At 37.1% G+C, this 17,843-nt stretch overlaps 1 protein-coding gene across 1 annotated transcript; it reads left to right on the forward strand.

Annotated features, from left to right (window-relative positions):
* Positions 1 to 548: 548 nt before the first annotated feature.
* LOC113748655 lies at positions 549 to 15,969 on the forward strand. The gene is made up of 12 exons (XM_027292165.1): positions 549 to 1,041; positions 1,424 to 1,743; positions 2,151 to 2,228; positions 2,396 to 2,498; positions 3,654 to 3,742; positions 4,844 to 4,955; positions 5,504 to 5,557; positions 5,645 to 5,693; positions 7,078 to 7,178; positions 8,047 to 8,159; positions 8,243 to 8,645; positions 15,221 to 15,969. The coding sequence occupies exons 1-11, from the start codon at positions 625 to 627 to the stop codon at positions 8,580 to 8,582; spliced, it is 1,776 nt and encodes a 591-aa protein (XP_027147966.1). The 5' UTR covers positions 549 to 624; the 3' UTR covers positions 8,583 to 8,645; positions 15,221 to 15,969.
* Positions 15,970 to 17,843: the final 1,874 nt, after the last annotated feature.

Consider the following 17,843-nt stretch of genomic DNA (forward strand, 5'->3'; position numbering starts at 1 on the left):
CAATTTGCTTCCTCGTCAACCACTCTTCGTCCATTGTCATCTTCTGTTTTTACAAATATACCCATCACAGAAGCCTAACAATAGATCATTACTTTGAATGTATACGATATTGAAATCTCATTGCTATGAAGTAGTTGATATTTAGGTTTTTTTGTTGATTACATAGCATTTGTTGTGTTTATATTTGAAAAAAATAATTCCTTTGGATTTCTTTGTTTGTCGGATTTAAGATTTAGAATTTAGCAAAGACCATGCTGGAGCCTATTTTTGGGTCTCCTTTAGAGCACTCGTTATTTTATCATTCCTAATTTTTAATTTAAGAATAAAAGAATTAAACAACAAAGGGAATACCAATCCAGTCTAGAGTGGTCCTTCAGGAGCCTGACTAATTGGGGGAAGGGGTGGTGGGTGGGTGGGGGGGATTGTAACAATATTCTGAGTTTTAAGGATCCTTTTTGTTATTTGATTAAACTTTAAGGCCTGATTCATAGATTGGCTGAACCACAGGGTAGGTAAATGTAATTAACCTAATTTTATATTCCTAAATTTAAGGTCCTTTGTATATCATTCGACTCCCAATTTCGAAACTACACATTCGATACTCTTCGTTTCTTTCCAGTATCCATGGCTAAATCTACTAGCAGTAGCAGAAGAAAGCGCCATAGAGAAGAAGAGGAAGAGAAATACGACGACGCTTCATCATCATCACCTCAATCCTCTTCTTCCGAAGAGGATGATGATAATAAGCGAAGCCACAAACGCCGCCGTGGCGACGATAGGGGTCCTAGGAAATCCTCTTCGAGGAAAGACAGAAAATCATCCAGTAGGAGGAAAAGAAAGGAAAAGGAACGGAGAAGTAAGCACAAATCGAAGAAGTATGAGAGGAGAAAGAAGCATAAATATTATTCGGATGAGTCCGAAGTGGCAGAGTCTTTGCCTAGGTCAGATGGGGATGATGATGATTCTGGATTGGAGAATCCGGATGGCGTTGTCAAATGTATTTTGAAGGAATTTCCTGCTGTCTCCAGAGATTTGGAACAGGTATAGCGGTTATCTATTTGTTTACTTATTAGTTCAAGTTTTGTTGAAATTTGTCTATTGAACTGTTGAATATTCGGGCAATTCGTATTGGTTAACGGTATCAATTGTGAGCATCTACTACTTTATGTGCCAAATCTACCCTTTTCATTTTGTTTTGTACAAATGCTGTTTACTATGATTGATCTGTGCTAAAACAATCGCATCTGTTTTGTAAATTTTGTGTTGAACCGCCCCCTCTTAGGAAGTGTTCCATATAATGGCTTACTGGAAAAGTTTTATTTTGTGTTGAAGTGCCACCCTTTTGAGAAATGTTCATGTAATGGGTTAGGATAAAGGTTCTAGTGAATGATACTAAATTTATTGCAAAATACTGTGTTTCCAGCTTCTACACATGATAGATGATGGTCAAGCAGTTGATATAAGGGGATTGTCAGAAAAAACATTGGTGAAGCACCTGAGAAGGCTATTTCTATGTCTGAACCTTAAAGAAACTGGTGATAATATCTTTCTACTGAAATCAGAGGGCCATCCTACATTGGAGGTTCTTAGACCTGTCATTCATGGCTACGGACAGTCTTCAAAGCAGCAGCTTGATCATTGTACATTGGAGAACGAATTGCTCTCGGTATCACCAGATGGCAGAAATGGACCAGATGCCAACATGACTAAATCATCTGAAGATGCCATTGGTCCTAGACGAAGGTACCTCGATATCCTTGCTATATATCTTAACTATCCAACTTTCCTTTTCATTTTTGTGTCACAAATTCTGCAGCATATCCAATTTGCTGCTTTCTTGGTATATTTGAACAAGCATTCGGAAATGGTTACGGTCCTATTTTCTTTGCTTAATCAAATGAATATTTTTTTTGAGTTATGTGATGTTATATGCAGCGTGATGTTAACTTACTATGCTGTATTATTGTTACTTTCAAAACTTTTTTGTTTTGAGTTGTCCTTCAGTTTGGTGTGCCTGCTTTGATATGCATTGAAAAGTTTGAAAAGCATACTCTCTATTATAAGTGCAAAATAAATTTCATCTTTTTGGTACAATTCTAGTTTCTTTAAGTTTCTGAATCCATTGTTTTCAAATTTGTTTGTTCTTTTAGGGTAATTGGCCCTGAAATGCCATCTGCTGAACTACTTGCAGCTGCAGCCAAATTAACTGAAGCAGAAGCTGAGTTGAGGTATTGCTGAATTTTATAATTTTAAGAGTTAATGGCTGCATTTGTATTCTGTAGAAGGATTTTCCTTGTGGAAGTCAAGCTTTTAGGCATTTTTTGCCATCTTACGGTGAACTTCTGAAGCTACTAACATTGCTAACTTATTTATGTTTATTGATGGTTGAAATTAGAGAGGCTGAGTTAGTGGACGATTCTGAATTGTTTATAGGGCCTCCTCCCCCCGCTTTTGTTTCTGAAGTTGAATCATCAAATGAAGCAGAACGATTTGAAGAGGTACCTTTTTGTATATATTTCACTCCATATACCTTTTTTTATATATTTCACTCCATGTACATATTTATTTGTCACCATTGACAGATTTTAATTCTTCCCGTTGTTTCATCATCCCATAGTCTCTTTATTTTGTACTTTTTCTTATGGCAGTTTTTGTTTGGTTTGTATGCTTCTGTTTTAGGGCATTCTAAAGACCTTTTGCTAGTTCCATCACAAGGATACAAATTCTTCACGCTTGTGCTGTTTTTTTAGGTTTCTTATGCATGTTGCTCTTATTATTATACCATGCAATAAACATTACCTCATGTCATGAGTTTTTTTGTAACATTGCTATGTTACGTTGATTCGATAAGTTTTTATGACCCATGATCAAATTGAGTATGTCAAACTTGTTGACCACTACACATATCTATTTTTGTAGGTTGAGTATAGAGCTTTTTAGCACTTGTCACAGTATATTTTACCAACAGAAAAGGGTTCTGTTATCAACAACTTGAATTATAGTCTCTTAACTGCACAGGGTGTAAAAAATGCATGGTAGAATATATGTAGAGATTGACAGCTGCTGATTGAAAATGTACATATGGGTCTATCTTTAGTCCATCTTGTGGAAGCTTTGCAAATGATGATTTCCTTTGGTTTCCCCTTTATGGTGTCTGTTTTGGCTAAGAACAGTGTACCTGCACATTGCATTTTTCGGGACCTTGAAAATAATACTAATATGCAAGTATTCTAAGCACATTATAAAGCTTGATGAGCTTCTAAAGATATTTAGTGCAGTCTCTCTCTCTCTCTCTCTCTTCCTCCCTCCATCTCTCTCTCTCTCTCTCTCCCCCTCCCTGTCTCCCTTTCTCTCTCTGCATTCATTATTGGTATGACTTTTTTGAATGCGAAAAGAGTCAAAAATTTATTGTCATGTGGATAGTGCAGCTCTTTTATGCTTTAGCTGCTGCATATTGCATGTAACAAAGATATAGGTTTAATATAGTAGAAATGTATGTTTGCAGGAATTTTATCTTTGTCGTGGCCAGTCTCCATAAAAATGGTGATACATATTTACAGTGAGGGTGTTGAGGGCATAATGCATTTGCTTACATCCTGTCATTGAATCAGGGATGCTATCTCTTCATTTCAATTGTTATTTCCATTTGCCAGATTACAAGAATTATGGGAGTTGAGGTGGATAGTCCATATGATATTCTGGGAGTGAACAAGAATATGTCAGCCGAAAACATGAAGAAAAGGTACCTTCTTGTCTGTATTTTTAAAATTTACCTTTAAATGTGTTGTTTGGATCTATTGGAATGCGACTGTTCAATTTTCTGTGAATGATATAATCGTTAAGAAGCAGCATTGAAAATTTTGGTAGGCTGACAGTCATTTTAGATGCATTGGCAGAAAAACTGAGGAATAGAGTTCAACAAGACATGAATAGAAAAGTAAAGAGAAATCACAAGAATTTAAGATTGATAATGAGAATGAGTCAGGAACTCTAGGAATCTCTTCTAGGAAACTTTAGGCATTGCTGCATGATTTTATTATGCAATCCTCAGGAAAGACATGAAGTCTGCAAGAATACTTTTGGTGTAAAAAAATTGTCTTAATCCATGAACTACAACATTTTTGGACTCAACCAGTCTATTTGTGAGACTATATACCATGATATCTACTGTTGGTTCTGTTTCTAAATGCAAAAGAATTGCTGGTCATGTGCTGTAGATTGGTTATGTGACTGTTGCTATAGTTTAATTTCAGGACTTGGGTTAAATTTCCTTTTCTAGTTTGGTGCTTGATCGTCTTGTTAGTAGTTTCCTTGGTTTAGTTACTTGCAAATAGAATTCCAATCTGTTAGGCAAAAAAAAAAGTTCTTGCTTACAAGGGAATGACTCGACCAGCAGGCATATAAAGTTTGTCTTAGGCATGAACTCCCCTCCCCTCCCCCCTTCTCCCTGCTTTTTTTTTCCCTTAAGAAACCTATAACTTTGACTCGATTGAAGTTTTTTTATTTGTTTTGTGCTTCCGCCTCATCAAGACAACAACTTTCATGATGTGGAGATAGTTATCCTTGTTGAACTTATCCTTTTATGCAGAAAATATGGTATTGCGAGGCAGTATAATTATGCCTCTTGTATAGATCTTGGTATGGGAGGTTCTCGACTTTTTTTTTTCTTTTTTTTTTTTTGTTTTGTGGGGCGGGGAGGGTTGGAGGGGTTGCGGGGTGGGGTCTTGGTTTGCATTTCTGCAAATGCATACTGGATTGTCCACTGCTAGATGTCTGAGATTGACAAATTTGATTGTTTTGACTTGTTTTATATGTCAACTGGTCTTCTTTTTTCTCCTTGTAGGTACTGGAAATTGTCCCTCATGGTACATCCGGACAAATGCTCTCATCCACAGGCCCACCAAGCATTTGTGAAGTTGAACAAGGCTTTTAAAGACTTGCAGGATCCAGATAAAGTGAGTGTTGTACAATAGTAGTGTTTCAAGAGAATTTTATTCTATTACTTACTTTTTGTTACATTCTACACGATCTCTGTCTTTTCCTCTCACTCTTGCTCTCCATGGCGTTCTGCTTCAGCTATGTGATGATTTTTCAGTGATATGGTTTTGATGGAGCATTTGGCCCAAAGTTTTCGTTGAAGGAAAAATAAGGGGAACTATTACGAAACTTAACTTTTTTTTCTTGCACCTTGTAACACTCTTTTACTTGCTAGAAGTTTTGATTTTTTCAGTCTGTTATTTTGTTGAATACATCTAACTAAGCGCCATTGCCAATGAGTGAAAATTTCATTGACAGTAATAGGGATGAGATAGCTGATAAACGTCACTGGTTGCTTCTACTGTGTTTCATAAGTTGTGCGAATTACTTTTGAGAAGAACCTTGCGTGTATACATATCTTTTTATCTGATGTAGTTTCGGGACTTTGTATTTTCTACTGCATGTAACTTTACGTGAAGAAGATTTGATATTGTCTTTTGTTTCCACTTCTTCATCTTTTTTATAGCGAAAAGCATTGGATGAGAAAATAAAGCTCAAAGAGGAACAAGAGGAATTCAAGGTATATTTTTTGCAGTGATCTTGGCAATCTCAATGTACCTTCTCTTTTCCAATCGTATTATTGATAGAAAGGTTATTATCAATACAGGCGGAATTGAAAGCAATGAAAGAAGCTGCACACTGGAGACGTTTGCAAGGTAAGTGTTTTTTAATTTTTTTGTTTTTTGGGGAATATTGTGATCACTGTTCTTTTTGGTTGCATAAGAAAATGTGCTGTCTGCCTCTCTCTCTCTCTGACATGCATATTTGGTCGCCTCACACTTGTGGTGCCTTTACTATTACAACAAGAAAAGATGATAATTTCAATCCATTCCAGAATTTGAATATATTGGGTTTATGTCCAGAACTACATATTTCATCAGGGCTAGAGAACCAATGTGCTTTGCTTTGTCTGACTGAAGGATCACTGGCTCAAAGGATGATTAAATGCAACAAATAACACTTTTTTCTTTTACAATTAAAGAACTCCAAATTGGATCCCAAACTTTTGTTTGGGCCACCATATTCCTGCCTAATGGAGGGACAGTTGGGGAGTGATAATGCTTTAGAAAAATCATTTAAGAATAATTGGACTAGTGAGACATTACTGATTCTGAATTTCCTTGCACTCAAGATTAATTGAGGCTGCGCTACGTTTCGTTGACTCTTGTTTTTCGAGTACTAGTAGTTGATACTTTATATTGTCTAAAATCAAGTTATGGTACAAAAGGATGGAGCTTGCTACTAAGGCTATCTATGCCCTGTCTCATCTTGCATGATGCTAAGATGTGTGACTAAAAGCTGAAGACTAAAGCTTATTTATGGCTGAGCTATCTTTGCACAGACATTTTTTCCATATAATTGCAGTTGAATTTTGTTCTACATACACTTTCACATGGTCTATTTGCCGCCATGTAGCCTCTTTATAGTATGGCTTTCCATCTTTCAGAAGCATAAAATGTTCGAGAGAAAGCTGAAGACTCAGGACATGTGGTGGATCGATTTTATTGTACATTTTTCACCCTAGTATTTCCTGCTGTATGTCTTCTGTATGCAATTATGTTATGGTCGTGAAATGGAAATGCACCCTAAAAGGGCCTTTTTACACTGTGACTCATCTTTCACAAGGCTAAAATGTTTTACCATTAGCTGAAGACTGATACAAGAGTATTTTCTCTTCTTTTATGCTTCAGATGTGCAATTATTATGTCGCAGTTACTTCTAGTTGTTTGGTTTTCACTGTGTTGACCAAATTTGAGAATGATTGTTGATTATTTTGTTGAAAATCTAGTTACTCAGTGTGGATATTTGTTTGGTTACTGTCTTGCTTGTCTCATCGTTAAGCTGTTGATGGGATGGAGAGTTGGATTAAAGCCTTTCACAGTATATTTTGAAGGAAATTAGTTTGTAATACTAGCCTGCTTCTTGTTGCTGAAAGGAGGCACACTGGGCTGATTTTGTGCATGAAAACTTCATGTATCCAAGAAACAAGATATTTTGTTTATCATTGCACTGTGAATTCTTAGAGCACTTAAACTGCAGGTATATCAATGGAGGGTGATGATATACTTTTAGCTGACATGGAGGCTAAGGTGGAACCTAAAAGAGATGAATGGATGACAACCCTACCTCCTGAAAGAAAAGTAAGAACCTTTTTCTTCCCTCTTTATATTATTAGCATCATTCCGGTTGAATATGTTCTCACTTTGAATTTATGAAAAGGTGGAGAAGATAAGAATCACGAATAATGCTGTACCTGCTTAATAAATAGACGCCTTATAATAGAGAAATCACTAAGCAGGCCAAAGACAGCTTCTGATGCATGTTGAAGTCCTCATATTGGAAATAGAGCTCAAACCAGTTTCAGTTTAATAGAACAATAGATGACTTAGGCTTTTACACTGAAAGGGCTAATGCCGGTAGTGGACTAGTGCTCTGGCACTGGTTTTATGCTTATTTGTCTAGTTATTTTCCATGACTGACTTGACCTGAATTCTGGTAAATGGAATGCAGGCTGTGGAGTACAAATGTGATTTAGGATGAGAATGTTGATTGCTATTTGGTGGATATAAAATTGTAATTTGTTAAAAAAAGGTATACCTTGGTGTAATTACATATGAACTTGCTACTTGAGATAATTGTTTTTTTGAAAAAAATATACCATAGACTGATTTAAGTAGTAATCAAAATGTTACCCCTACTCTGCCTCTAAATAAGTCAACGTGACCATGGCATGGGGTTTCTATGGGTGGCATTATATTTTTATGCTGGTAATTTGAAATGGCTTTTGGCCATGATGGTCTGGGCTTTTAAAGGATACCTTATCAATGATCCAAGTATACATCATTGAAGTTTGTTACCATATGTAATACCCGTAGAATTGACAGCTGTTGATCGTTGTTTGGTGCTTCCTTAAACATTATATTCTAGCTTGGAACTTGACCCTTATCTTTGATCATTCTTAGTGTGGGTTGTTGCGCTTAAAATCTGCTGTTTGTTTGTCTTTCTCAGCCTGGGATGACCATGCAATCAACAAAATTCAGCAGAAGCTCCAAGGAGGGGCGTGGGGATACTAGTGTCTGGACTGACACACCATCAGACCAAGCCCAGAAAGCAAAAATGAAGTATGTATGAATTCTGATGAAAATGATGCTCTTGGACTTGGAGGTCTTGGACGTTTGGTACTAATGCTCTTTTGCAATTGCAGTTATTTAGAAGCCTATAATGAGGCTTCAGCACTTGCTTCAAATGAGCAAGAAAGAAAACGTTCCAATTCAGATGCACATTTGGTAGATGAATACAACAAATCAAAGAGGTCAAAGTCACTAGTAGACAAGCACCAAGAGCTAGCTCAAAATCGATCAAAGAAAAAATCCAAGCAGGAACCAGTTAAAGAAGAATGGGAGGGAAAGCATCCATGGAGACCATGGGATCGTGAGAAGGATTTGACAGCGGGACGGCAAAGTGTGAAATTGGATGCTGAAAACATGGCTCAGGGTTTGTCTTCTAGGTTTTCCTCGGGATCATTTCAAAGAAACTTCCTGTAGAGCATTGAATCAAGAATCTAATTTAAGCTGCCAGAGGTCCTGTATCAGATTGACGTAATATATCTTTAAGGGAAAATGGCCAATTTAGTCCCTATACTTTTTTCTAATGTCAATTTAGTCCTTATATAATTTTTTTGGCCAATTTAAACCCTACACTTATTTTTCGGTTCCAATTAAGGATCTCCGCGGCCGCGCCACCTTGTAATTGCGGTGCAACGTCTAATTGACCACTTATGCGGGGGCATTTCTGGTACTTCACTGTTGGGGCTCCTCTTCAGAATTAAGAATCAAAACCAAAAAGTTACCGGTGTAAAATTTCCCAAATTATATCACCACTGAAGATAAAGCTCAGTGACTCTGGAGATGTGATCTGGTCGGTGGCGCTGGACGAAATCACTGCAGCAAAATGCATCCAAGTAGGAATTGGGACAAAGCATCCTCAAGGTCAAGCTCACGAAGTAGTGATGGAGTACTGAAGAACGTCGGTGTCGGGTTTCATGGTGCAGATAGTGAAAGGCTGATTTACGAAGGAAATGATGAATATTACAATGGAGACAAAATGGTGCAATGCCACTGCCGTGAACAATGCAGAATCGTGACAGCATGGACGGAGGCAAACCCAGCAAGAAGATTTCACGGTTGCAGAAATTATGGGGTAATTTTGTGTGCTAAATGTTAGATTTTGTTGAGTTATTGCTTGAATTTTGACTATGAAACATATGTGAATGCAGAAACGTGGGGCTTGTAAATTTTTTTTGTGGTATGATCCACCCATACCCCAAAAAATGAAGAACACACTAGCTGCAATTTTGAGGGAACTGAGAAGTACCGAGAGGGAGAATGTAGCACTGAAGATTGAAATCAGCAAATTGAAGGCAAAAGTGAAAGTATTGTTCTTGGCTTGTACTTGTTGCTGCATTTTAGTTGTTGCTATACTCGGGTGCACTCAAAGGCAAAATGGTAGCTTCAGTGAATTGAAGATGTTGCAGTAGTTCTGGACATTGTATGAAAGTTCATTATTCTTGCTCTGTTTGACCATGTAATGCTGCCCTCTTGGAATGAAGTAATTGCAGAGGTTTCATGTAATACTTTTGGATATGGATTGTTATGAATTTGTAATAGTTTTGAGTTCCTAGTTGTATGTTTACAAATTTGGGGTTGAATATCAAAGAAAGCAGCTTTCTTAAGTCTCTAGTGAGTTTTTGGTGATGTACTCAGAAATCAAACTGTGGCTTGTGACTTGTTACTACACACAATATGAACTGTGACTTGACTCTGTCTTCCCTTATCCCCACATCAATCTACATGTTCATTCCTTGTTCCAAACACTGCATCTTAAATGGAGCTAATGCCATCAGTTCCTTTCCCAAATCTACCAACATATACTCTGTCCAAATTGAGCAATCAACGAGTCAATTGATTAATCGAACTCAATCCCAATTCCTTCAGCTAGGCAGGGGAAAATTTTCTGATCATGCAATAGACATTTAGATGAGCTAAAAACTTAGCTCCCAGACAAGTGCAAAAAGCCCCCAGCAAATCTTAAAGATGAAATATAGGGCACCTGCAACCTTCACGAGTTGGGAACAATAGTTCACTAGTCTTCAATTACCAAATAAACAAAAGACAACACCAGTAGCACATATGCTGCAGAATCAACTTTTCCAAAAATCATACTACTAATCAACATCTCAAATGTTAGAACCGATCCATTAGATTAGAATCAACACCACAACACAACACACAGGAGAATGTCCAGAATCCAGAATTCATTAGATTAGCAGTCTTAACAGTAAAAAAACATTCAATAGCTCGATTCATTACAAAAGAAAGTGAATCCCATGACATAAAGGTCTTCCAGCAACTTAATCAGCAAAAAAACAGTAAGCCAGCTTCATCTAGCAACTTCATCAGCCAGCTTCATCTAGCAACATCATCAGCCAGCTTCATCTAGCAACTTCATCAGCCAGCTTCATCTAGCAACTTCATTAGCCAGCTTCATCAGCCCAAAAATAGTCAATTCAAAAACAACTTCATCAGCAATGTCATCATCTAAATATTATCATTTTCACTGATCATCCAGTTCATCGACTATCCTATGACACTGCAAATACATACATAGTGAGAATCTCCAAGAGTAAATTAAAATCAATAATTTATATACGATTTTGTGGCCTCAAAAAAGTTACCTTTTCTTTTCTTCTTTTCACAGTACCCATCCTGTTTCTCCACGCTTGTGCTTGGCAGCAAGTGCAAGTTCTTTTGGACTGGCCCGAGGCATGACAATAAAAACAACACATGGTCCTTTTGAGCTTCTGAGAGCTTTCAGTTGGAGCAGTAGGTTGAACATCAATTTCTTCAGGAGCTTGATCAACTTGCATTATAAAAACATGACAAATATCAGATGCGTTCATCAAACAGTAAACAGGATTTGAGCAACAATTAGAATAGTAGTTAAAAAACTTAAAATATAGTAACATATCAGATGTGTTTCAGCTTCTTGCAATGTAGGAGAGTCTTGAAATGTCTCATCACAGTCTTGAAATGTCTCATTACAGTCCTCAAATGTCTCATTACCATCCACAGAATGAGCTGCAACAATTAAAACAGATTAGCAGCCGCTAGATAAAATAATGCAACATGAAACAAAATATGAGTTCAGTCATACCAATTTCACCGACAGTTCCGTCTTTTCCCTTGGCATCCAATGGACAAGTTCTTGCATTGTGTCCAAGTTTCTTACATTTTCCACACCTATTACTATTTACAGGTGGTATTCTTTCATTGCTGTCCATTCCTTCCATGTTGAGGTGACATTTTCTTTTAGTGTGGCCCTTTTGATGACAAAGAGAGCAAGTCATACGTGTAGTACCCTTTCTGGACAGTCTTGTGCATCCAGCCATGTCACGTCGTGGCTCATCCGGCTCTCTTCTCCTTACTTTCTTAGGCCTACCGGGAAGTTTTACTTTCTTAGGTGCATACATAGGGGCCCTCTTACACCTTTTCCAGTTATTAGGTCCATTAATTGGACTAATAGCTGGCTCGTAAGCCTTTAGATATGAATCCCTTGAGTAATATGGATGCACTAGACTTTCAGGCTCGGCTCCGGTCAAAGCAATGCAGCCTATAGCATGAGAACACGGTAAACCAGTGAGTTCCCATTTTCTACATGTACATGTCTTCGCCTTTAAGTCAACAACAAACTTGGCCCCATACATATGTGTCACCTCAAATCTGTCATCATCAGACCACCTGGCAATATTTGATCTAGCATCATCCTTTGCCTTTTCAATTTTTTTTTGAACTTTTGGACAAATAATATCACTTCTTTTTCTCATCCATTCCCTCTTTGTCCTAAGTCTTTCCATTAGATATATCCTAATGTTTTCAAGCATACCAAGGATGGGCTTTTCTCTTGCATCTAATATAACAGAATTAAAGCTCTCACACACATTATTGAGAAGAATATCACATTTAGCCGTGATCCTAAAATGTGATCTGGACCAATGGCATGGTGATGTGTTGTCCACTAGCCATTTGTGTGCTTTCTCATCATACTGCCTCAACATATCCATTTCAGTTTCAAATTTATTGACATACGAGGATCTTGCACAAGCCCAAAACATACCCTTGAGTGTTTCTCCAGGATGGACCTTTTTGAAATTGTTGTGTAAATGCCTAACACAGTGTCTATGCTCCACTCCAGGAAGAATATCTTGGATGGCGGAACCCAAACCCTGTTATATAAAAAAATAAAAAAATTCAGAAATCAGTCATTTCTATAAAGTAGTTTTCCAACAAAAAATCAGTTTCAAATTTCTATGTTACTTAGCCATACCTTTTGCCTATCACTGATAAATGTCCATTGTCTCTGGTCTTGGATTGTGAGATCAAATTTTAAGAATTCAATGAACCATGTCCAAGAACTCTTGTTCTCGGTCTCAACCACTGCATATGCAACAGGATAGATGCAATCATTAGCATCTATCCCTACAGCTGTCAAAAGCACTCCCGGATGTGGTCCTCTTAGATGGCACCCATCCACACCAAGTACAGGCCGACATCCTTCTTTAAAACCTTTTTTCAAGGCTGCAAAACAAATGTATAGTCTTCTGAATCTCTCTTTTCCGCTAAATTCATCAGCCTCCGTCTCTACATGCACTGTGGAACCAGGATTTGAGCTCAACAATTCCTCACAATAGTCCCAAATTCTTGTGTATTGCTGCTTATATTTTCCTTGGATCAGAATTTTGGCTTTCCCAAATGTCTTATAAGCCTGATCTTTTGTGATGTTCACATTCAGTTCTTGATGCACTTTGTCCTTAAATGCACCAACCGTAACCTTTTTATTCATCCGCAGGAACTCCATGTAATGCCTAGCCAAAAAACCAGAATTTGCATGCTTGTGATAGAAAGTTCTACCACATTGATGTTGTGGCCCCATCGTTCTTATCACGAATGCATCACAATCTGGTTCTTTTGTAGCACAAACAAACCAGTTGCATTTCTCTTTCTTGCATTTTGCTCTGATCCTGTTCTTATCATTCTTTTGCCAACCATGCTCTTTGCCCCACTGCACAGAATAATACTCAACAGCTCTTTTAAACATCTTCTTAGTGTCAAACAATAAACCAACATATAATTTGGGGTCCTTCATATCCACATCTGGCTTGAACCTTGTATATTTCGGTTTCTTGCTTGAGGTATTTTCATCCGAGCTACTAGAGCAGCTACTAAACTCCTCTGTGTTTATGGAATCAGATTCCTCTTGGATAGGAATCTGGTCACCATCATAAATATCACAGTCATGGTCAGCAGCAACACTTCCTTTTCCTTTTGCTTGTGCTTTGGCTTTTTGTGGCTGATCTGAACCTTTCTTCTCTTCACCAGTGGCATTTTCCCCTCCATAACTAGCATCATATACACTCCTCTGACCATCAATTTCGATATCAGCAGTATTTGCACAATTCTTGTATATTATGTCATCTTCGTCTTCCCTAAAATCATAGTCACTATCATGAAAACTTTCACCACCATCCGTTTCCTCTAATTCTGGTTCAGTTTCATTATCTGCACCTTCATCTTTTTCAATCACATTAGCACCTCTCTGTTTACCCTTTTTTGTTTTCCCCCAATCTACTTTAGTTACATCAACTGGAAGTTCTGCAACTTCTTCATTCCCACAGAATTCATCAAATGTGATGTCCACATACAGTAGATTTTTTTCCTCATTCTCACTGTCTCTCTCGAAAACTGCCATGTTGTTGCTAGGTTCTATGGATCTAACATGAAACTCTTGGACAATGTATAGTTCAACTTTTCCAGTTTGTATACCTATAGCAGCCATGTCCATGACGTCCTCTTCACTGTCTATTTGTCTAACTCTCAGGCTCCCATCTATGGTAGGGATCCTATATCTATAGCTAGCGTTTTCATCACATCCAAGTAAATGACCAAAGCTTAACACAAAAGCTACGTTAATCTTGGAGGCTAGAACCCCATCAAAATGCTCCATGTTACCCCCCACATATTTTGGCTCTGGTTCTTCAATGTATGCCCCACCAGAGTAGATATACAGAGTGAATACATCTGAGTCATCACCTATTTTATTTTCCAAACAAATTAAAAAATTACTACCATAATTTGTAATTTACAGTCATTGTCTGCTTTTTGAGGGACATGAAAGCAACATGACAAATTAAATTTACAGCCATGGACCACATGAACCCCTTTTCAGAAAAAAAAATGAAAACAGAAAACACAGCCCTTTTTCCAACCACATTTCAATCGATCTTGCTATTAAAGTACAATATTTGCTGTTCACAACAACATAAACCCACACCGAACATAGCAAATTAGATTTACAGCCATGCAACCCCATTTCAGAAAAAAAAAGGGAGGAACAGAAAACACAGCCCTTTTCCAACCACATTTCAATCGATCTTGCTATTAAAGTACAATATTTGCTGTTCACAACAACACAAACCCACACCGAAGATAATAAATTAGATTTACAGCCATGCAACCCCTTTTCAGGAAAAAAAAAGGAAGAACAGAAAACAGAGCCCTTTTCCAACCACATTTCAATCCATCTTGCTATTAAAGTACAATACTTCCTGTTTAGGGCAAGACAAACCCACACCCAACTTCATTAAGCTATTACCACAACAAATCAAACAGATTTAAGTGGCTCAACTTACCCATTTTTGTTGGCCCTGTTTTTCAAAATTTCTTCTTTCGCGCCTTTCGTCACTTGCTCCCTTTTCAGACTCCTTCGACTTCCTGCGCCACTACATTTCCTTATTCATCACCATTTCAGTCGATTTCGGTCGGTTTTTGCAAGATAAAGTTGAGGTTTCAGGTTTGGATTTTTGTCAGTGGTGATATAATTTTACACCGGTAACTTTTTGGTTTTGATTCTTAATTCTGAAGAGGAGCCCCAACAGTGAAGTACCAGAAATGCCCCCGCATAAGTGGTCAATTAGACGTTGCACCGCAATTACAAGGTGGCGCGGCCGCGGAGATCCTTAATTGGAATCGAAAAATAAGTGTAGGGTTTAAATTGACCAAAAAAATTATATAAGGACTAAATTGACATTATAAAAAAGTATAGGGACTAAATTGGCCATTTTCCCTATCTTTAAAGATGTGGTTTTTGCGGTCAGTTCCTGTCTTCCTATCTTCTGTTTATTTGCTTGTTGTGTCTAATTTCAAACCATGGTCAAGAGGTAGTAGTCTCTAGTGATGTCCAATAGCTTAGCTGCATTTTTTTTCCTGCTTCTTTACATCCAAATGAACTTATTCTTTTTTAATTTTAGGCCATCAAACATTCAATATTCTTTTATTTGCTTGAGATTTGGAAATTTTGGGAGTTTCTGTGCTTTTTGGTTGAAGTTTCCAATAAAATATGAGAAGATACTAGTATGCATCATCATCCATGGAGGGCTTTCTGTCCGAATAGGATTCTCCCATTATCTCGGCAACTGGTGGAGACTTTCTTTTTCGACATATTAATGACGGAGATTTAAGTGGGATATTTTAACAAAACCAGCAGTGAAGAGCAATGCTGTCTCTGGGTTGATGGAATGTTGCTAAGACTTTTCAAAATAAACTGGGACTCAATGGTATTGAGAGCAAGGAATGCCCTAAACGCGGAGAATAGCGAGTTATGCAAGGCTTTGTCCCCTCAGTCATATCCTTAGCATAGAATTGTTGGCTTGGATAAAGTGGAGTATATTCGGTCCCGTGAGTTCCTTGTCATTTTGTCCAGCAAAGTTGCGGTTTATAACAGATGGAATTACTACCATCCTGTTAACTGTTTAGAGTTTTCAAGGGTAGCTTGATCATAATATTTTTTTTCTGATGGAATTATTGCTAGGTACACATAAAATGAGTGGAGGATTCAAATCTAGAATTATTGGAAAATTTTCAGTGTCAAATGGTATTCATTTTTGCTCTCTATGTACGCATTTTTCTGGTAGCTCCCATTTTTGGATACTATAAGGAGTAAAAATGGTATTATCCGGCATGTGCTAGACAAGCAATTGGATAAAATTTTTTGAAATTCTTTTAAGATATATTTCAGGTGATATATTTTTAGAAATATAAGATTAATTAGGAAATGTAAATAAATATAAGGGAGGGTAGGCAAGATTAAATAGAAAAAATATATAAATGCAAAAAAGAATAATAATTGTTAGAGTGTGTGTGTGTGTATATATATATATATATATAGTAGGTTAGGTGAATATTAGGTGTGTTAATAGGTGTCCACCCATTGGAAAAATTCATCTCCCGATTTGGTTCTGTTCAATCCAGCTAAATTTCCATATATGTGTTTTTTTTGTTTGCAAATAAACTAAAAATTTTATTTAAGAATAAAGCATGAAGAGTACACAAAGCAGTCCACTGTACATAGCCTTCCGACTACATATAACTAATACCATACTACTAATCACACTAGCTAAGAGAAAAAAATTTCAGGAGCAAAATTTCACTCTAAACAAAATTTCCAATTTGTTTGGTTCTATCAACTTTTCTCCACCTAGCAACAATGCTTTAGATATTCTACACAACGGATTGAATTAACAATTCAATAGTTGCCATTTTGCCAAAAAAAAAAAAAACTCCTTCTTTTCCTTTCACTCCACAACGTATAAATTTTTATTATAAAAGCACGCTGGCGCACTATGTTAATTAAAGTGTCTTGCTGAATATATTGAATCTGCCATTGAAGTTCATTAGACCGCCCATATACTCTCCTATACAAAAAAAAGACAACTACTGTATTCTCCCCCAAACATAAGTAGTATAATCACAAGTGAAAGAGATGCCCCATTGATTCATTTGCTCTTGAACACAATGCACACCATCCATCCACTACTATTCCCCATTTCATTAATTTGTCCTTTGTTGCTAATCTATTTTTACATACCAACTACACTATCAATGCATGCATGAGAATGTATCCTTTGAGCCTCACTAACTTGAACCATGGAACCTCTAAATGCTTTGTTTTTAAAAGTTCAACAGCAGAAAATTTAGTAAAAAGAGTCATGTACATGACGTAAAAGGTGGACAAGTGACAGAGAGAGAAAATGTCAACCCTCAACCTTCTGAGACCTCCTCCTTCCTTGAGGCCAGACCCAATCACCGTCACTCATGATGATAGCTAAACTTGCATTCATAGTATTACCAAATTATTGAGGAATATCAATTCCATAGTAATCAATTAAAGGGCTATGTGGATGTCACTCTTTTTTTTTGTTTTTAAAGTGTAAGTAGGAAGGCTCAAATTCAAGATCTTTCTCTTATATTTCATTTCTTGAACCACCCAGTTCATTCCTGCCCCATGTGGATGCCACTTACCAAATCATAAATGGATAGTTTGATCATTATCAAACACAGCCTAAATGTGTTGCTAAGCATCTCCTATCAATTAAAGCAATTTCCTCCAAAACCAAGAGGAATTAGGAGGGATGAACACATGCCAAAAGGATTTACCATATATGTTACTGCATGGCATTAAAAGTTCATTTAATCATGTTAAGTTTACTGTGTTTTATAGATCAATTTATCTTGAAGTGGTTTTTAGATAGAAACCAGCGTCTCAATCTCGAATCTTCAAATCAAATGCAACCATAAGAAGTTGCTATATTGTTTCAAAATTATATCAGAAATAATAGGTTCGTGTTCTTGAAATGGAGCAATCATATGGATCCGTTACTTTTCCACCTTATGATAGTTGCTTGAATCATTCCT

The sequence above is a fragment of the Coffea eugenioides genome, chromosome 10 (assembly GCF_003713205.1).
Source record: "Coffea eugenioides isolate CCC68of chromosome 10, Ceug_1.0, whole genome shotgun sequence".
NCBI lineage: Eukaryota > Viridiplantae > Streptophyta > Magnoliopsida > Gentianales > Rubiaceae > Coffea > Coffea eugenioides.